We start from the raw sequence: 18,587 nt of genomic DNA on the forward strand, positions 1-18,587 counted from the left end.
TTTAGTCTCTTGCCAATCAGCCAAAATTCTATCCATGCCAGTATCTTTCCTGTAATACCATCGGTACTTTATCTTGTTAAGCAGCCTCATATGCGGCATCTTATCAAAGGCCTTTTGGAAATCCAAATAAATAATGAAAAAGGATCTATAAAAATGGTTGCCTCCCATTTCTGTATATTCTAATAGGATGGAAACCGGATGGTACCCTCAGACATGGTGTCTATTGGAAACCCACTCACATGGACTTGTACCTCAACAATAACAGTCACCATCACACCTCCCCATGTAGAGTGTTCTTTCTGCTTTGATTAATCATGCGGAAACTATTTTGAACAAGGAGAGACGCCCTGAGAAAAAAAGACAATTATGCACAACATTCCTACAGACTGGCTACAAGGTGAAGGAAATCAATTGGGCCCATTAAAGGGCTGACAGAGAAACCAAGAAGCCTAACAATGAGGAGAAACCGATCGCTACCCCTGCCTTCCCAACATTTCCAAGGCTTCTGGAAGGATAGCCAAGATCCTTAAGAAATACCGGATTAATACCATTCTCAAACCCACATTGTAAACCAGTGAGTTGTTTTTTACGTCTCCCCTCTCGCTTTGAAATGGAGACACCTCATTTTCCCTTATTAGAAAGGGAGAGAGAGCCTGTGGTATGTCAAATTCCTGGTGAATGAGTAGTCTTTGGGGTACTGCAAGTCTGTGTCTTTATTGGTGCTTGGTGGAGGGTGCCAATGCTTTTTTTTGCTGGTCAGGAAGGGAAAAGTTATTGTTTCGCTGATGTAGGAGGGGAGCTTTGGGGTTCTAACATTTAACTATCATTCATTCTTTGGAGTACACCTCTGTTTTCATGGATAGTTGCGAAGAAAAAGAATTTCGGGATGCATATTGTGTACATTTCTCTGACATTAAATGTACCTTTGAAACTTTTAAAAAAAGACACTTAAAGTCACAGCTTCTGCGGGTCAAAGCTGACCTGGCACTCCGGTCGGCTGGCGCTTACAGGATTCCCTGTGAGTGCAGAGCAGCTTATATTGGCCAGACGGGATGCACGATGGAAGCTCACATCAAAGAGCACAGGAGATGCATCTGTTTGGGTTACCCAGAGAAATCGGCAGTACAAGAACACTGCATTTGCAATGGCCATAGGATTGATTTTGACGGCACAAAACTACTGTGCTATGCCAATGGCTTTTGGGACTGCCTGGTAAAACTAGGTGAATTAAAACCAGAGGAAAAGAATTTTAAAATAAGGTGAAGGTCTTATTCCATGTAAGAACTGGAATTCAATTCTAAACAGGACGGGAGAGTGGAAACCTAACTGGATGCGGACTAACCAAGCAGGAGGGATGGACTATGGGGGTATAAATACCACAAGACCCAACATGCCCAGGCATCATCCCTGAATAAGATGAAAGAATTTGTCATTGAAACATCAGTTATAATCGATACCAACACCTGCCCCTAAATCTGAGAAGAGTTTATTCAACATTCACTGATTCGAGCAATTCTTGAAAGATCATTACCTCTTTCAGAATCCTGGGGTGTACACCATCAGGTCCAGGTGACTTAAACCTATTAACCTATTAACCTATGATCACCCTTATTTAACTTATTTTTACCTACACCAGAAGATTCTTGTTACTTTCGTGGACTTATCTTTAAGCGTGTACTGTAAATTTTGAAGAAATGAGTACATAAATGGCTTTAAGATCTAAAGGGCGAGACCCTGGGAAAGATTCTAACGGCAATGGAAAGAAAAAAAAGACTGATCCTAAACATACTGAATTGACTTATGATACGTTATTGGAGCTCTTAAATGAAAAATTTGAAGAAGAACAATGACCAACTTTCAAAGAAGATTTAAAGGCTTTCCAGGATTCTCTGGATAAGATTGGTCATGAAGTTAAATAGCATCAAACTTTAATTGCAACTCTGCAAGAGGATGATTGGAAGTGAGACTTGAAAATCGAGAATCTGGAGCAGAAATTATCTTTGGCGATTAAACAGTTGGAAATACGTAAAGCCAAGAGTGTTGATTTTGAAAATCTATCTAGAAGACAGAACTTCCACATACTTGGTCTCCGGGAAGGTATTAAACAAGGAGACCCCTCAAAGTATTTCGCTCAACTTTTAAAGGATGTGTTCCCTTCTGAATTCCCAGACAGTCCTCCGTTACTTGATCGCGCCCATAGAATTATGCGCCGATCACCAAGTTCTTCATCTAAACCACCTGTTGTAATTGTTCAATTTCATTATGTGCATGTTAAAGAGCACCTTATTTGTTTGGATCATCATTTAGGGATAGTTAAATTGCGAGAATTCCAATTCTGGCTTGTGGAGGATTTTAGCCCAGAAGTGATGAAGGCGTGGCTCACTTTTAAACCTTTTATGTTTGAATGTTACGAGAAAAACCTAAAACCAGCGCTTTTATACCCTGCGAAACTTAGAATCTCGCTTCCGAATGCACCATGACGTGTTTTTCTCTCCACATCTGATGCTCGAAGCTTTCTGGATGAGAATTATCCTACTGCTTCGGTTTCTCGTCTCTAATAAATGTTTGGTTTTGATTGTTACAAGATAATTTTTGTTTACAAAACCAGATTTTGTTTCTGGTTATTGGTGTAGGTTAATTTTACATTTTATATTCCTATTAAAGCTTTTCTTTATCAACGTACTAATCTTTTTAACTTACTTACTTTAACCATTGTATTTTATCTTTAAGTCATTATTATTAATTCTCTGAAGGTGAATTTTTTTAACATTTTGATATATATCTTTTTTCATTTTTTGTGTAACTAAGATGGCGGTTTCTTTTTTAAAATACTTCTTGCTTTTATTTTGATTTTGCCATATTTTTGGTCTTCTTCTTCCTATAATGCCCAATTTATAAGTTACCAGTGTTCATATTCTTTTTGTTTTCTTTTTACTAGCAATTATATTAAGAAGTTTGTTTTAGCATAGTGTTAATTACTTTTTAGGATTTTGGGTGGATTTTTTTTCTCCTTTATATATTTGGAGTCGCCTTCTAGAGACGTGGGGGTAGATTTAGAGTCACGCTTCTTTATCCTGGCTTCCTTTAGGCTCAGGAGGGTCTCTTTTTCATGGGTGGTGGGTGGGGGGGGGGGGGTTTCTTTCTAATTCTATTGGTCTTTTTATTAGTTTATCTAGCTTTTTCATTTGGGCTGATTTCAAACTACTAAAATGTCCGATGTGTCATCATTTCTGGTTCCTCCACTTATTTTTGTTCCTCTTCCAAGTGCATGAGTTCATACTTTGGTTAACTCTTTATATACCAAAGGGTTGATTTTAGAAATATAGCTCAGACCATTAATTTTGTCTCTTGGAATACTAATGGCTTAAACCATTCGATTAAACGGAAAAAGATTTTTAAAGTTTTCCAAAGACTGAAAGCGCATATTATTTTTGCACAAGAAACTCATGTGAGGAAAGAGGATAATCAACTTTTTTTAGGTTTTGGAGGGGTCAACAGTAACATTCAAATTCAAATGCCAAAGTAAAAGGAGTTTCAATTTTTATTGACTCCTCTATTACAATATTATTTCGGATCCGAATGGTAGATTTTTGTTAATTACTGGGTTACTTTTTAACAAAAAGGTTGCTATGGTTAATGTTTACGCTCCAAACGTGGATTATCCTGATTTCTTTAAGTCTTTATTTACTTCTCTACCTAATCTAAATGAATATATGTTAATAATGGGTGGTGACTTCAATTGTTGCTTAAATCCTTTGCTGGATAGATCTATATCCATTCAGGCTTTACCAAATAAGTTGGCCACTTATATCAATTCTTTTTTGACTGATACTGGAATTTTTGATATTTGGAGATTTCTACATCCTAAGGACAAAGAGTTTTCATTTTTCTCACATGTCTATCATCCTTACTCGAGAACTGACTACTTTTTCATTGACTCTCATTTTATTCCATCTGTAATTGGTTGTAATTATAATGTTATAGCCATCTCTGATCATGCTCCAATGAAACTTTCTATTAATGGACACAGCTCCTAGTACTAAGAAATTGCAATTTGATTCTACCTTACTACAAGATCCGGATTTCATTAAATTTATAAAGGAACAGATTGATTCCTTCTTTTCAACTAATTCCATGGATGAAATCTCCTGCGGAACACTTTGGGACACTTTTAAAGCATATATACGTGGACAGATTATCTCCTATTCTGTTTGTTTGAGAAAATGTATTAAGAAGAAAACTCTTTTATTGGTTGATAAGATTAAAGAAATTGACAAGTATGCGATTGCTCCGAGTAAGGAGCTTTACAAAGGGTTGAGCTTCAAATGGAACACAGTTTGTTATTTACATCTTCGATTGAAAATCAATTAATGAAAACCAGAAGTGATTTTTATATACATAGTGATAAATCAGGTAAACTGTTAGCTAACCAATTGAAGAATGCTTTGGTTAAACGTCAAATTATTAAGATTCGCCAACAGAATGGTGAACTGACAATTAATCATGATGAGATAAATAAATCTTTTCAAGATTTTTATACCTCCCTGTATCATTCTGAATCTCCTCATGATCATAATACCATGCACGATTTTTTAGGGAAATTGAATTTTCCAAAATAATCATCTGAAGAACTTTTAATATTAGAAACTCCTATTACGGATGCAGAAATTAAAGGTGTTATTTCCTCTACGAATTCTGGGAAAGCACCAGGTCCAGATGGGTATGCTGTGGAATTTCTAAAGTGTTTTTTCTCTACTCTTTCTCCTTGGTTATGCAGGGTTTTTGAAGAAGCAATTAGACTAGGTAAACTACCACAATCTTTTTATAGAGCTTCCATTTCTTTAATATTGAAAAAAAGATAAAGACCCTACTGACTATGCATCCTATAGACCAATATCTCTATTGAATATAGATTCCAAGATCTTTTCTAAGTTATTGGTGACCAGGCTGGAGAAGGTATTACCTCAAATTATCTCGGAGGATCAAACTGGTTTTATTAAAAAACGTTATTCTTTTTTCAATATTAGGAGATTATTGAATATCATTTATACTCCTTCACGCAGTACCTCAGAATGTGTCATTTCATTAGATGCGTAGAAAGCATTTGATAGAGTTGAATGACCATATTTATTTACTGTGCTTGAGAAGTTTAATTTCAGTCCAACATTTATATCCTGGATTAAATTGATATATCATTCTCCAGTAGCCTCGGTTTTTACTAATAATCAAAGATCTCCCTTTTTTCGTTTATTTCAGGGTATCAGGCAAGGCTGTCCTCTTAGTCCATTACTATTTGATATTGCTCTGGAACCTTTGGCAATTGCTATTAGAGAATCACCTAACATTTTTGGCATTACTCGAGGGATAGATATACATAAGTTATCATTATACGCAGATGATCTGTTATTATACATTTCTGATCCTGAGAAATCCATTCCTGCGGTTATATCATTATTGGCTCAGTTTAGTAATTTTTCCGGGTATAAATTGAATCTTAATAAGAGTGAATTGTTCCCCTTAAATAGACAGGATCCAATTTATGGAAATTTATCTTTTAAATTAGTTAATGACTTTTTTATATACTTAGGGATTAAAATTACAAAAAATCATAAGGAGTTTTTCAAGGTTAATTTTTTACCCTTGACTGATCAGATTAAATGTTTGTTTACTAAATGGTCACCATTGTCTTTATCTCTGATAGGTCGGATTAATGCTACTAAGATGATTATTTTACCCAAGTTCTTATATGTATTTCAAGCGGTACCAATTTTTATTCCAAAATCCTGTTTTGACAAGGTTGATTCAAAAATTTCCTCATATATATGGCAGAATAAAAATCCTGAGATTAGGTAAAAAGTATTTACAGAAGTCAAAGAAGGAAGGTGGATTGGCATTGCCTAATTTTAGATTTTATTATTGGGCAATTAATATTCTATATATGAATTGTTGGTTAAGGGATCTAAATTTATCTCCTAGCCTTCATTGGGTAAATCTGGAAACTAAATCTGTACAAGGATTTTCTTTGGGTTCTATTTTAGGGACCTCTCTTCCCTTTGCTCTTTCTAAATTGCATAAATGAATTGACAATCCGATAGTTAAGTACACTTTACGTACATGGTTTCAATTTCAGAAATTTCTTGGGTTGAATCAGTTTGTTTTAGCAATTCCTATTGTATCCAATTTCTTTTTTTATTTCTCTATTATGGACCAAGCTTATTCAGCTTGGAAGACTAAAGGTATACTACGATTTTCTGATTTATTTTTGGATAATTCTTTTATGTCTTTTGAACAATTATCTAATAAATATAATTTGCCTAGATCTCTTTTTTTTTTCAGATATTTACAGATTAGGAATTTTTTAAACACGGTACTTCCTTCCTTTCCAAATCTTGTTTCTTCGGGTATTTTGGAGAAATTCTTAGAACTAAATCCTTTTCAGAAAGGTGTAATATCAAATGTTTACAATATAATTATGAAAATACATTCAGAGGCCTTTTATAAGATTAAGAGTGATTGGGAAAGAGAACTTAACCTTACTATCCCTATTGAGAATTGGGATAAAATTCTGCAATTAGTTAATTTATCCTCTATATGTGCTAATCATTCATTGATACAGTTTAAAGTTGTGCACAGGGCTCATATGTCCAAGGACAAATTGGCTCGTTTTTATTCCCATATAAATCCTATATGTGACAGATGTCATTCTGAGATAGCTTCTTTAACTCATATGTTTTGGTCATGTCCGCTTTTGAAAAAATATTGGAAAGACATTTTCAATATTATTTCCACGGTATTGCACATTGATTTACAACCTCATCCTATTACTGTATTCTTTGGTTTACCAATGATAGAATCAATTCATTTATCTTCTTCTGCTTGACGGATGATTGCATTCCTTACATTAATGGCGAGAAGATCTATTTCATTGAATTGGAAATAAATTAATCTCCCTACCATATTTCATTGGCTTTCTCAAACTATGTTATGTCTAAATTTGGAAAAAATTAGAAGTGTCATATATGACCCTTCTATTAAATTTGAAAAGACTTGGAGGCCATTTATTCAATATTTTCACATGATATAATTCGACCCTTTTCCAATCCTATTTGTTTTTCCGGTTTTGATTATATGTATGCTGAGAGGATCGGAGTTGGGGACACTGATGATTCTTTGACTTTTTATAGATACTATAAACAGCCCATTTTTTTTTCTTTCCTTTTTTTTCTCTTTATTAGTTAGTGGTTAGTTTGTTAGATTAATTTTTCTTAGGGCAATCATTTTTTTTCTCTTTTTCTCTTTTCCTTTTTTTCTTAACATGATATACCTAGTTTTTTTGTTGTTTTGTTTATATGATAGTTGTATCATTCATGATTTGGGAAGACTTAACTATATTGTACTTATTGCTTGTGTATCCTTTTATGTTCATTTTAATTCTGTAATCCCAATAACTCTGTATTAATCTTATCATGTTGATATTAATAAAAAGATTGAAAAAGATAGATTTTCAGAAGGCCTTTGACAAGGTGCCACACATGAGGCTGCTTACCAAGCTGAGAGTCCATGGCATTACAGGAAAGTCACTGGTATGGTTAGAGCATTGGCTGGTTGGTGGGAGGCAGTGACTGGGAATAAAAGGATCATCATCTGGTTAGCTACCAGTGACTAGTGGTGTTCCACAGGGGTCCGTGTTGGGACCACTTCTTTTTATGCTGTATATCAATGATTTAGATGATGGAATAGATGGCTTTGTTGCAATTTTGCAGATGATTTGAAGACTGGTGGAGGGGCAGGTAGTGTTGAGGAAACAGGTAGGCTGCAGAAGGACTTTTGACAGAATAGCAGAATGGGCAAGAAAGTAGCAAATGAAATATAAAATGCATGGTCATGCACTGTGGCAGTAGAAATAAATGTGCAAACTATTTTCTAATCAGGGAGAAAACCCAGGAATCTGAGATGCAGAGGGACTTGGGAGTCCTTGTGCAGAACACCCTGGAGGTTACCTTGCAGGTTGAGTCAGTGGTGAGGAAGGCAAATGCCACGTTAGCATTCATTTCAAGAGGTCTAGAATACAAGAGCAAAGATGTGATGCTGAAGCTTTCTAAGGCACTGGTGAGGCCTCACCTTGAGTATTGTGAACAGTTTTGGGCTCCTCATCTGAGAAAAGATGTGCTGGCATTGGAGAGGGTCCAGAAGAGGTTCACAAGGATGATTCCAGGAATTAAAGGATTAGCATACAAGGAACATTTGATGGCTGTATGTCTGTACTCACTGGAATTCAGAAGGATGAGGGGGGATCTCACTGAAAACTTTCGAATGTTGAAAGGCCGAGACAGAGTAGATGTGGAAAGGATGTTTCCCATGGTGGGAGATTCTAGGACAAGGGGGCACAGCCTCAGGACACAGGAACATCCATTTAAAACAGAGATGCAGAGAAATTTCTTTAGCCAGAGGGTGGTGAATTTGTGTAAGTTATTTCCACAGGCAGCTACTGATGCCAGGCCGCTGGGTGTACTTGAGGCTGAACTTGATCGGTTCTTGATTGGACATGGCATCAAAGGTTATGGGAAGAAGGCTGAGCAGTAGGGCTGAGGAACAGAAAAAAGGATCAGCCGTGATGGAATGGCAGAGCAGACTCGATGAGCCAAATGGCCTAATTCTGCTCCTATGTTTTCTGGTCTTATTGCCACCGAGTGAGAGGTTGATGCTATTACACCACTCAGCTAAATTTTCAATCTCCCTCCTGTATACTGATTCATCACCACCTTTGAAACAACCCACAACAGTGGTGCCATCAGCTAACTTGTATATGGTGTATAAATATCCATAGTATTTGTATTACAAAAAAAGAATTTAAACTGCTGCATAGTTTTCAGAACACGTAAAAAATTTCCTGTTCAAAGGAATGGTTGGTCCATTTGCTGCAAAATAATTAGAGGAAATGTTGGTAATAAAATCCTTAAAGGAGTTTTATCAGATCCAATGGCAATTTATAAAGTCAGAGGTTGATGGGTTGATATTTGAGAGGACACTAGGTCATAAAACTAGTATGATTGTCAACTCTCATGCATGGCTCTTTTGGACAGTGGCCAACGAGTAGGTGACTAGGGGACATAGACATCAACTTAAGTTACTAAAATAATAAACAAAGAAGCACAGGCAGTGTATTAAGTCTCAAAATTTAATAAGATCACAAGCCATATGTGAACACACATCTCCTTTATATATCTTTAGTCAATAAAAAAACTTTGGCAAAATTTTATCGAGTAATGATGTAGAAGTAACTATTGTTCATCATCATTGCCCAACAAACAGACATCATCTGGCTTTCCACATACAAATGAAAGGGACAGTGATGTCTGGCCTTCAACAACTGCACCCAGCTCTCCACAGGGGGACCGGAGTGACAGCGGGGACCGGCTCTCCACACGGGGACCGGAGTGACAGCGGGGACCGGCTCTCCACACGGGGACCGGAGTGACAGCGGGGACCGGCTCTCCACACGGGGACCGGAGTGACAGCGGGGACCGGCTCTCCACACGGGGACCGGAGTGACAGCGGGGACCGGCTCTCCACACGGGGACCGGAGTGACAGCGGGGACCGGCTCTCCACACGGGGACCGGAGTGACAGCGGGGACCGGCTCTCCACACGGGGACCGGAATGACAACAGGGACCGGCTCTCCACGTGGGGACCGGCTCTCCGCATGAGAACAAAAGTGACAACAACGTCTGGATCTCAACATGGGAATGAAACTGACAACAATGTCTGAATTTCCTTTTCTATGTGTGAGTATGAGACTTTGGCATTTGCTTCAGAGTCAGAATCAGGTTTATTATCTAGCATGTGTCATGAAATTTGTTAACTTAGCAGCAGCCGGTCAATGCAATACATAATATAGATGATAAAAATCAAAATAAAATAATAATAAATTATGGTATATGTATACTGAACAGATTAAAAATTATGCAAAAACTGAAATAATATATTTAAAATATGAGGTAATCTTCAAGGGTTTAAAGTCCATGGCAGAAGGGAAGAAGCTGTTCCTGAATCGCTGAGTGTGTACCTTCAGGCTTCTGTACCTCCTACCTGATGGTAACAGTGAGAAAAGGGCATGCCCTGGGTGCTGGGGGTCCTTAATAATGGACACTGCTTTTCTGAGACACCGCTCCCTGAAGACGTCCTGGGTACTTTGCAGGCTAGTAACCAAGATGGAGCCGACTACATTGACAACTCTCTGCAGCTACTTTCAGTCCTGTGCAGTAGCCCTTCCATACCAGACAGTGATGCAACCTGTCAGAATGCTCTCCACAGTGCATCTATAGAAGTTTGAGTCTATTTGTTGACATACCAAATCATTTGGAGTTTGAAGAAAAGTATAGTTGCTGTCTTGCCTTCTTTATAGCTGCATTGGTATGTTGGGACCTCAGAGATCTTGACACCCAGAAACTTGAAGCTGCTCACTCTCTCCAGTTCTGATCCCTCTATGAGGATTGGTATGGGTTCCTTCATCTTACCCTTCTTGGTCCACAATCAGCTCTTTCATCTTACTGATGTTGAGTGCAAGGATGTTGCTCTCAACCAGCTGCACTTTAACGCTTACTCTGGAATAGACCTAGTATAGCTTTCCAGTTCTCATATTATGAGCTTAATAAAAAATTGTGAGCCATGCCTGAGGAAGATCTTGCTCTTCCTTTGAATTTAATAAAAGGGAGCAGTTGTGAGAAATTCAGGCAATGGCTTGTATACAAGATGATAATAGGCATAGATTGTGTGGACAGCCAGGAACTATTTCCCAAAGCAGAAATGGCTAAGATGAGAGGGTATAATTTTAAGGTGATCAGGGGAAGTATAGAGGGATATCAGAGGTAGTTTTTTTTTTATTACACAGCATAGGGGCATTTAAGAGACTCCTGCACAGACACATGGATGATAGAAAAACAGAGGACTTTGTACAAGGGAAGGATATGATTGACCTTGGGAGTGGGTTATAAGGTTGGCACACCAATGCAAGCCAAATGACCTGTACTGTGTTGTACTTAGCTATGTAATACAAAAAGACCTACTGATGGATATTCTATAACAAATTACTCTTGAATCTTCACATTAAAGATATCTAATGAGAAATGGAGTAAATTATTTTGATCAGAAAGACTCCACTCAGTGGAGAGAATAGAATGATAAAGTGGACACAAGCGATTACTACACTCACCCTTCTTCAGTTAGGTAGTGTAGAATTAGAATCAAGAGATTCTTTCGGCGTGCTTCTGTTCGAATCTCCTCCTGCAAAAGAGAGACACAGATATTAACAGCATCTGGGTAATAAAATATCAATGCTAGATATTCACAACACACCAAGAACATCAGTATTTATCATAAAATTACTTGAATTCCAAAGTTTGTATTTTGCAGTTCAATACAGATACCATAAGACCTAAGAGCAGGATTACAGTACTCAGCCCATTGAGTATGCTCTGCCATTCCAACATGGCTTATTTATTTTCCCCTCTCAATCCCATTCTCTTGCCTCCTCCCCATAACCTTAGAGGTTTATATTTAAGCCTCTACTTTAACTACACTGAATGATTTGGCCACAGTGGCAATGAACTCCACAGACTCACCACCCTCCAGCTAAAGATATTGTTCCTCATCTCTGTTCTAAATAGATGTCACTCTACTTTGAGGCTGTGTCCTCTGGTTCTAGACTCACCCACTTGAGATGTCTCAACAGTTTTCTTATCAGAACTTCAGCTTAATTTTCAGAAGTTAACCAGGAATTTACATTATGGGCACCTTGCTGATATCCTTTTCTCTCTGACAGCTAGAAAATCTACTGTGATTCATTGACAATCAGCTCATACAGCCAAAATGTTTATTCCCACAAAGGTCTGGAAAACAATTTGCACAGTAACCATCTCATCTCTAGAGAGAAATGAAATTGGACCACCGAACCAACAAAAATAAGGAAACCCATCAGAGACACAAAGGAACATTCTTCATATAAAGATTTGACAAGACATTGCAAATTAAAAATAGAGCAATAATGCATTCTTATTTACTTATTGAGATCAAGCCTCACCACCCAGCAACCCCCGATTAAACCCAGCCTAACCACAGAACAACTTTCAATGACCAATTCACGTACTAACTGGTACATCATTGGACTGTGGGAGGAAAGCAGAGCACACAGAGGAAGTTGAACAGGAAGGACGTACAGACTCCTTACTGATGACGAAGGAGTTGAACTCCAAACTCCAACACCCAAGCCGTAATCGTGTAACATGAACAGCTACGCTACTGTGGCACCCAATTAATCATAAAGTTAGAAAAGATCATTCAAACCCATGGCATTGTGGTGAATTCACCAACATAGCATGGCTACAGCTTACCAATACGAACCCTAACCTGGGTTCTTTGGAATACGAGAGTAAATCAGAGAACCCGGAAGAAACTTGCAGGGTCACAAACTCCTTTTGGCCAGCAGGAGAACTGAACCCGAGTCACTGGTGCTGCAATAGCATTACACTAAACACAACACTTTGTGCCAGAATTTCAAAAAAGACTCAGAACAAAGAGAATACATTTAGGTGTGTTAATCCATCACCGGCACCAGCCTACCCACCGTCAAGGACATATATACAAAAAGTGCCGGAAAAGAACCAGTAACATCATGAAGTATCCCATCCACCCTGCTCATGGACTATTTGTCCCACTCCCATCAGGGAGGAGTTAATGTAGGTCCACGTCAGGACCACCACAGTCAAAAACAGTTCCTTCCCCATGCAGTGAGGCTGATCCACACCATCACCCACTAACCCACCCCTCCACACCTCCAACCACCACTACTTCATTTCCCGTCAGTCACCTTACATACACACACTCCTGTCCCTAGTGTCACTTTATGGACAGACAATCAATATATATAAGCTGTCTTATGTATTTATATAACCATATAACAATTTATTGCATTTTTATTATAATTGTGTTCTTTGTGCTGCAACAGATCTGAAGTAACAATTATTTTGTTCTCTTTTACACCTGTGTACTGGAAATTACATTACACAATCTTGAACCTTGTTAAGAAGTTCCAAAGAGTTGAAGTTTGTGATAAGAGGAAAGTTAACCTTCAGTGTAACAATCCACATAGGAGGTTCAGTTGGATCGTTAACAAACTGTCGTCATTACTTACCAATCCCCCAAATGGCAGCTACATACTTTAACTTTTGCCAGTTCATTAATAAACAAAGCCATAAATGAAGGGAGGTATACAAAATTATTAGGGGGTCAATAGGATAAATAAAAGTAGGTTAAGGTTAAGTGGGATTAGAACCAGAGGTCATGGGTTAAGGATGAATGGTGAAATGTTTAAGGAGAACATTATGAGGAATTTCTTCACTCGGAAGGTGGTGAAGTGTGGAACGAGCTGCCCGTAGAAATGGTGGCTGCGGATTTGATTCTACCATTTAAGAGAAATTTGGATAGGTGTATGGATGGAAAGGGTATGGGTGGGAGTGGCTATGGTCTGAGTGCAGGTCAATGGGACTAGGCAGATTAATGGTTTGCCATTGATTAGACAGGCCAAAGGACCTGCGTAAAGGGGGTTTCTTCTTTTTTCTTTGTTACTGTTGGGAAAGGGTTTCTTTGTTTTGTTAAAAGCAGGAATGTTTCTTTGTTGTGAGAGAGTGCTGGGAGAATTGTATTCCTTTGTAAACCAAATGGGGATTAATGTTCTTTCTTCTGAGTCTGTAAGCTTTTGTTGACGGGCTTTTGGGCAGATCGGCGCGAGGGGTTGTGAGAGAGGATGCAATGCTCTAAACTGGGCGAGGATCAGACCCCAAGCGGGGGTCCGAGGCCAGGAGGTACTCCGAGGAGGGGGAATGAAGCTAGAAGTGCTTGGTTTTTTTTAAACTTTTTTTATTGCATTTTTAAATGGTTACAAAGTATGAAAAAACAATGTATATAACCCATACCCCCTCCCCTTAACCCCTCCCCCCTAACTGCCCTATAGAAAAAAAAGAAAGAAAGAATGCCTGGTTGTTGGAAGATCTCCACATGCTCCATGGAATTCGTAATAACTTTAATATGTATATTTATTTCTTTCCCCTAATAACCAATTGTTTCATCTTCAGAGCATCTATATATTTAATCCTGTCTTTTGTAAATAAGGGCTCCAAATTTTCAAAAATGTTTCATATTTATCTCTTAAATTATAAGTAATTTTTTCTAATGGAATACAACCATAGATTTCTTTCTTCCAAGAATCTATACTTAAATGTGTATCCGATTTCCAAGTAACTGCAATAGCTTTTTTGGCTACTGCCAGTGCAATTTTTATAAATTAAATGAGTTTCTTGTAAGAAAGCTATATCTATTTTCATTTTTTTAATGTATGTTAAAATTCTTTTTCTTTTTATTGGTCCATTAAGCCCATTAACATTAAAACTTAAAAAATTCAATAAATTAGTCATTATTTTTATTTATGTTACTCCAATCTATAATAATACCTAATCTTTCAACTTTCATTGTATCCTGGGAAATCTTTTTAGAAGTCTCCATGTTGCTATGTGTGTCCCCACCAATCATCCAGGCAAAAGAATAGAAGAAAAATAGAAAATAAAGAAAAAAACAAAATACCCCCCTACTAATGTTGTGAAAGAAAGGAAACACATGGCATGGCAATCGCCATGATTACACACGTGAATCCCGTAGTAACCGATTCAAAGCTCCCCAGCCCCCCCGCAACATAAAAAATATATATATAAAAAAAGACATACTATTCTCAATTAATATTTCTAAAATATTACTTTTCTCCCTTATATCGTCCTTAAATGTCCATCAGTTCCATTTGCTTTCTCTGTCTTCGTCTTTAACCATTACATTTAGAAATCTCTGCTTTTAATTAACGAAGAGATGAAAGTTTTTGTGCAAACACCTCCGCATCTTGATAATCAGAAAAAAATCTTCTTCTTTCCTCCAAAAAAATTATCAGTGTTGCTGGGTGACGCATTAAAAACTTATAACCTTTTTCCCACAAAACCTTTTTAACTGGATTAAATTCTTTCTTTCTCTTCAAAAGGTTATAACTTATATCAGGATAAAAAAGAGCTGGCTTCTCGGCTATCATCAACGGACCTTTTCTTCTTTTAGCACCCTGGGCAGCCGCCCTCAAAATCTTTTCTTTATCCTGGTATCTTAAACATCTTATCAAAATTGATCGCGGATTTTGATCATCTTGAGATCTTGGTCTTAAGGCTCTGTGCACCCTTTCAATCTCAATTAAAGTTTCTTCTCCCATTTCCAATTTTTCAGGAATCCATTTTTGAAAAAAATTTATTGGGTCTTCTCCTTCGGTACCTTCTTTAAGTCCAACAATTTTAATATTGTTGCGTCTACTAAAATTTTCAAGTTTATCAATTTTTCCCACGAGTTGTTTTCTTTCTGATGTCCAGGCATCATTATCATCTTCCATCCTCTTCATTCTTCCCTCCATTTCTTCCATTTTGACGTCCAAATCTATAATTTTCTTTTCCATTTTTTCCTGTTTCTTTGTCATTTTATCAAACATAGCCTCCATATTTGTTATTTTTTCTGTAATTACTTTTTGGTTACTTTTAATTACTTTTTCTAATTTTAGTAATCTATGCATTATTTGCCTCAAAGTCTTTTTTGTATTTTCAGAGGAACTTTCATCTTCTCCATCTTCGTCTGATTTTTCCAGAGAGTCTGGCTCTCTCTCAGACTCACTTTCACTGTCGGTTTCAGTCGTTGCTGGGTTTTGTAGTTCTGGTTGCTCTCTTTTGCGCATGCTCGTTCCTTTATGCTTGCGCAGTTCTCGTTGATCTTTCCCTTTAGAAATGGCCGATGCTGCCGCAGTCTCCTTTTCTGTTTCACCGGTGGTGTGTTTTCCGCGGTTCTTCGGTAGAAGTAGGCCTTGATTCTGTTCCAACTTGAGCGGTCTTCGCGGTAGCAGTTTTCTTCGTCCTCTGTTTATGAGGCATAGCTTAAAACAATCCGGAGTAGTTTATAAGTAACCTTAAAAAAGTATTAATTAACTTTTCTTCACTTAAACATTAATTTATTAACTTTTTTACGGGAGGGCTGGGTTCCAGCGTCTCGATCCTACGTCATCACGTGACGTCCCCCTAGAAGTGCTTGGTTGACCACTCGGAGGGTCCTGAGCTGCGAGTCGAGGAGTTCGGAGGGGATCGAATGGTGGCCAGAAGACTTCAGTAATTGAGCTCCAACGGTTGTGCACGAAGTGGTTTGGACTTTGATAAGTTTGGTGCCTTTTCTTTATTTTTTCTCTTCATATATACTGTATTGTTATTAATCACTTAGTTATAGTAACCTTTATAAATTGTACTCATTTAATCGTGTACTGTCTGTTTTTGGGCGAGGCGGGGACATCACACAGCATCCACACCAGCTGATTACCCAGTTTGGCGGGGCCGAAGGCTGCTCCCCCTATACGAGAACGAGCTGAGCGAGCCTGAGGCGACCCAGGGGGTTACATCTGTTTTTGAGCAGCCGTGCTCTAAGACTCTATACTGTATGTCAGCCAGACCAAAAAACATAGGAGCAGAATTAGGCCATTCAGGCCATCAACTCTGCTCCCCATTCCATCATGGCTAATCCTGGATCCCACTCAACCCCATACACTTGTCTTTTCACCATATCCTTTGATGCCCTGACTGATCAAGAAACGATCAACATCTGCCTTAAATATACACATGGGCTTGGCCTCCACCGCAGTCAGTGGCAGAGTACTCCTCAGATTTACTACTCTCCAGCTAAAAAAAAAATTCCTCCTTACCCCCGTCTTAAAACATTGCCCCTCAATTTGGAGGCAGTGCCCTCTAGTTCTAGATACCCCTACCATAGAAAACATCCTTTCCACATCCAGCTTATCGAGTGCTTTCAACATTTGGTAGGTTTCAATGAGATCCCCATGCATTCTTCTAAATTCCAGTGAGTACAGGTCCAAAGCTGCCAAACACTCCTCATAGGTTAACCCCTTAATTCCCAGAATCAGCCTCATGAACCCCCTCTGGACTCTCTCCAATGACAACACATCTTTTCTGAGATAAAGGGGACCAAAACTGTTGACAATACTCCAAGTGCAGCCTGACTAGTCTCTTATAAAGGCTCAGCATTATCTCCTTGCTTTTATATTCTATTCCTCTTGAAATAAATGTCAACATTGCATTTGCTTTCTTTACCACAAACTCAAACAGTAAATTAACCTTCTGGGAGTTTTTCCATAAGGACACAATTCCCTCTGCACCTCTGAAGTTTGAACCTTCTCCCCACTTAGATAACAGTCCGCACTATTGTTCCTTTTAACCAAAATGCATTATCATACATTTCCCAACGCTGTATTCCATCTGCCACTTTTGTGTCCATTCTTCCAAGTTGTCCAAGTCCTGCTGCAATTGCATTGCTTCCTCAGCACTACCTACCCCTCCACCTATTTTCGTATCATTCACAAACTTTGTCTCAAAGCCATCAATTCCATTCTCTAAATCATTGACAAACAATGCGAAAAGTAGCGGTCCCAATGCTGACCCGTTAACACCACTATTCAAGTCAAGTATATTGTCATTTCAACCATAGACTGCTGGTACAGTACACAGTAAAAATGAAACAACATTCCTCCAGGACCATGGTGCCACATGAAACAACAAAGACTACACTAGACTACATAAAACAACATAAAATCTGCACTCGACTACAGACCCGCACAGGACTACATAAAGTGCACAAAACAGTGCAGGGCAGTACAATAATTAATAGAACATAGAATTTTACAGTACAGAAACAGGCCTTTTAATAAACAAGACAATAGGCACAGTAGAGGACAAATTACAATATAATAATAAATGATGTAAATGTCAGTCTAGATTCTGAGTATTGCCAACCAGAAAAGGCCCCTTTTATTCCCACTCGCTGCCTCCTGCCGATCAGCCATTTTGCTATCCATGCCAGTAACTTTCCTGTAAAGCCATGGGATTTTATCTTGTTAAGCTGCCTTGTATGTGGCACCTTATCAAATGCCTTCTGAAAATCCAAATAAATGACACCTATTGCTTCTCCTTTGTCCACCCTGTTTGTTACTGCCTCGAAGAATTCCAATAGATTTGTCAGGCAAGATTTCCCTTCACAGAAACCATGCTGACTTTGACTTACTTTAGCATTAGTCTCCAAGTACCTCGAAACTTCATCCTTAATAATAGAGTCCAAAACTTTACCAACCATTGAGGTCAGGCTAACTGGCCTATAATTTCCTTTTATTTTGCCTTCCTCCCTTCTTGGAGTGACATTTGCAATCTTCCAATCCTCCAGGACCATGCCAGAATCAAGTGATTTTTGAAAGATCATGACCAATGAATCTGTTATCTCTTCAGCAACCTCTCCCAGGACTCTGGGACGTAGTCCACCTGGTCCAGGTGACTTATCTACCTTAAGACCTTTCAGTTTGCCGAGCACTTTTTCCTTTGTTACAGCAATGCCACTGACTCCCTGAAACACACGGACATCTGGCACACTGCTAGTGTCTTCCACAGTGAAGACAGATGCAAAGTACCCAT

At 38.3% G+C, this 18,587-nt stretch overlaps 1 protein-coding gene across 5 annotated transcripts in view; it reads right to left on the reverse strand.

Moving 5' to 3' along the window:
* The window catches only part of katnal2 (katanin p60 subunit A-like 2), a 138,892-nt gene that overhangs the window by 117,896 nt on the left and 2,409 nt on the right, over positions 1–18,587 (reverse strand). For all 5 annotated transcript variants that reach the window (XR_009515744.1, XR_009515742.1, XR_009515743.1 and 2 more), the window contains exon 2: positions 11,213–11,283. Coding sequence is in view for 2 of the 5 variants with exons in the window: in XM_059989777.1 (XP_059845760.1) it covers positions 11,213–11,283 (71 nt within the window). In the remaining 3 variants the exon portion in view is untranslated. The remainder of the gene's footprint in view (positions 1–11,212; positions 11,284–18,587) is intronic.

This window comes from Hypanus sabinus, chromosome 14 (genome assembly GCF_030144855.1).
Source record: "Hypanus sabinus isolate sHypSab1 chromosome 14, sHypSab1.hap1, whole genome shotgun sequence".
Classification (NCBI taxonomy): Eukaryota; Metazoa; Chordata; class Chondrichthyes; order Myliobatiformes; family Dasyatidae; genus Hypanus; species Hypanus sabinus.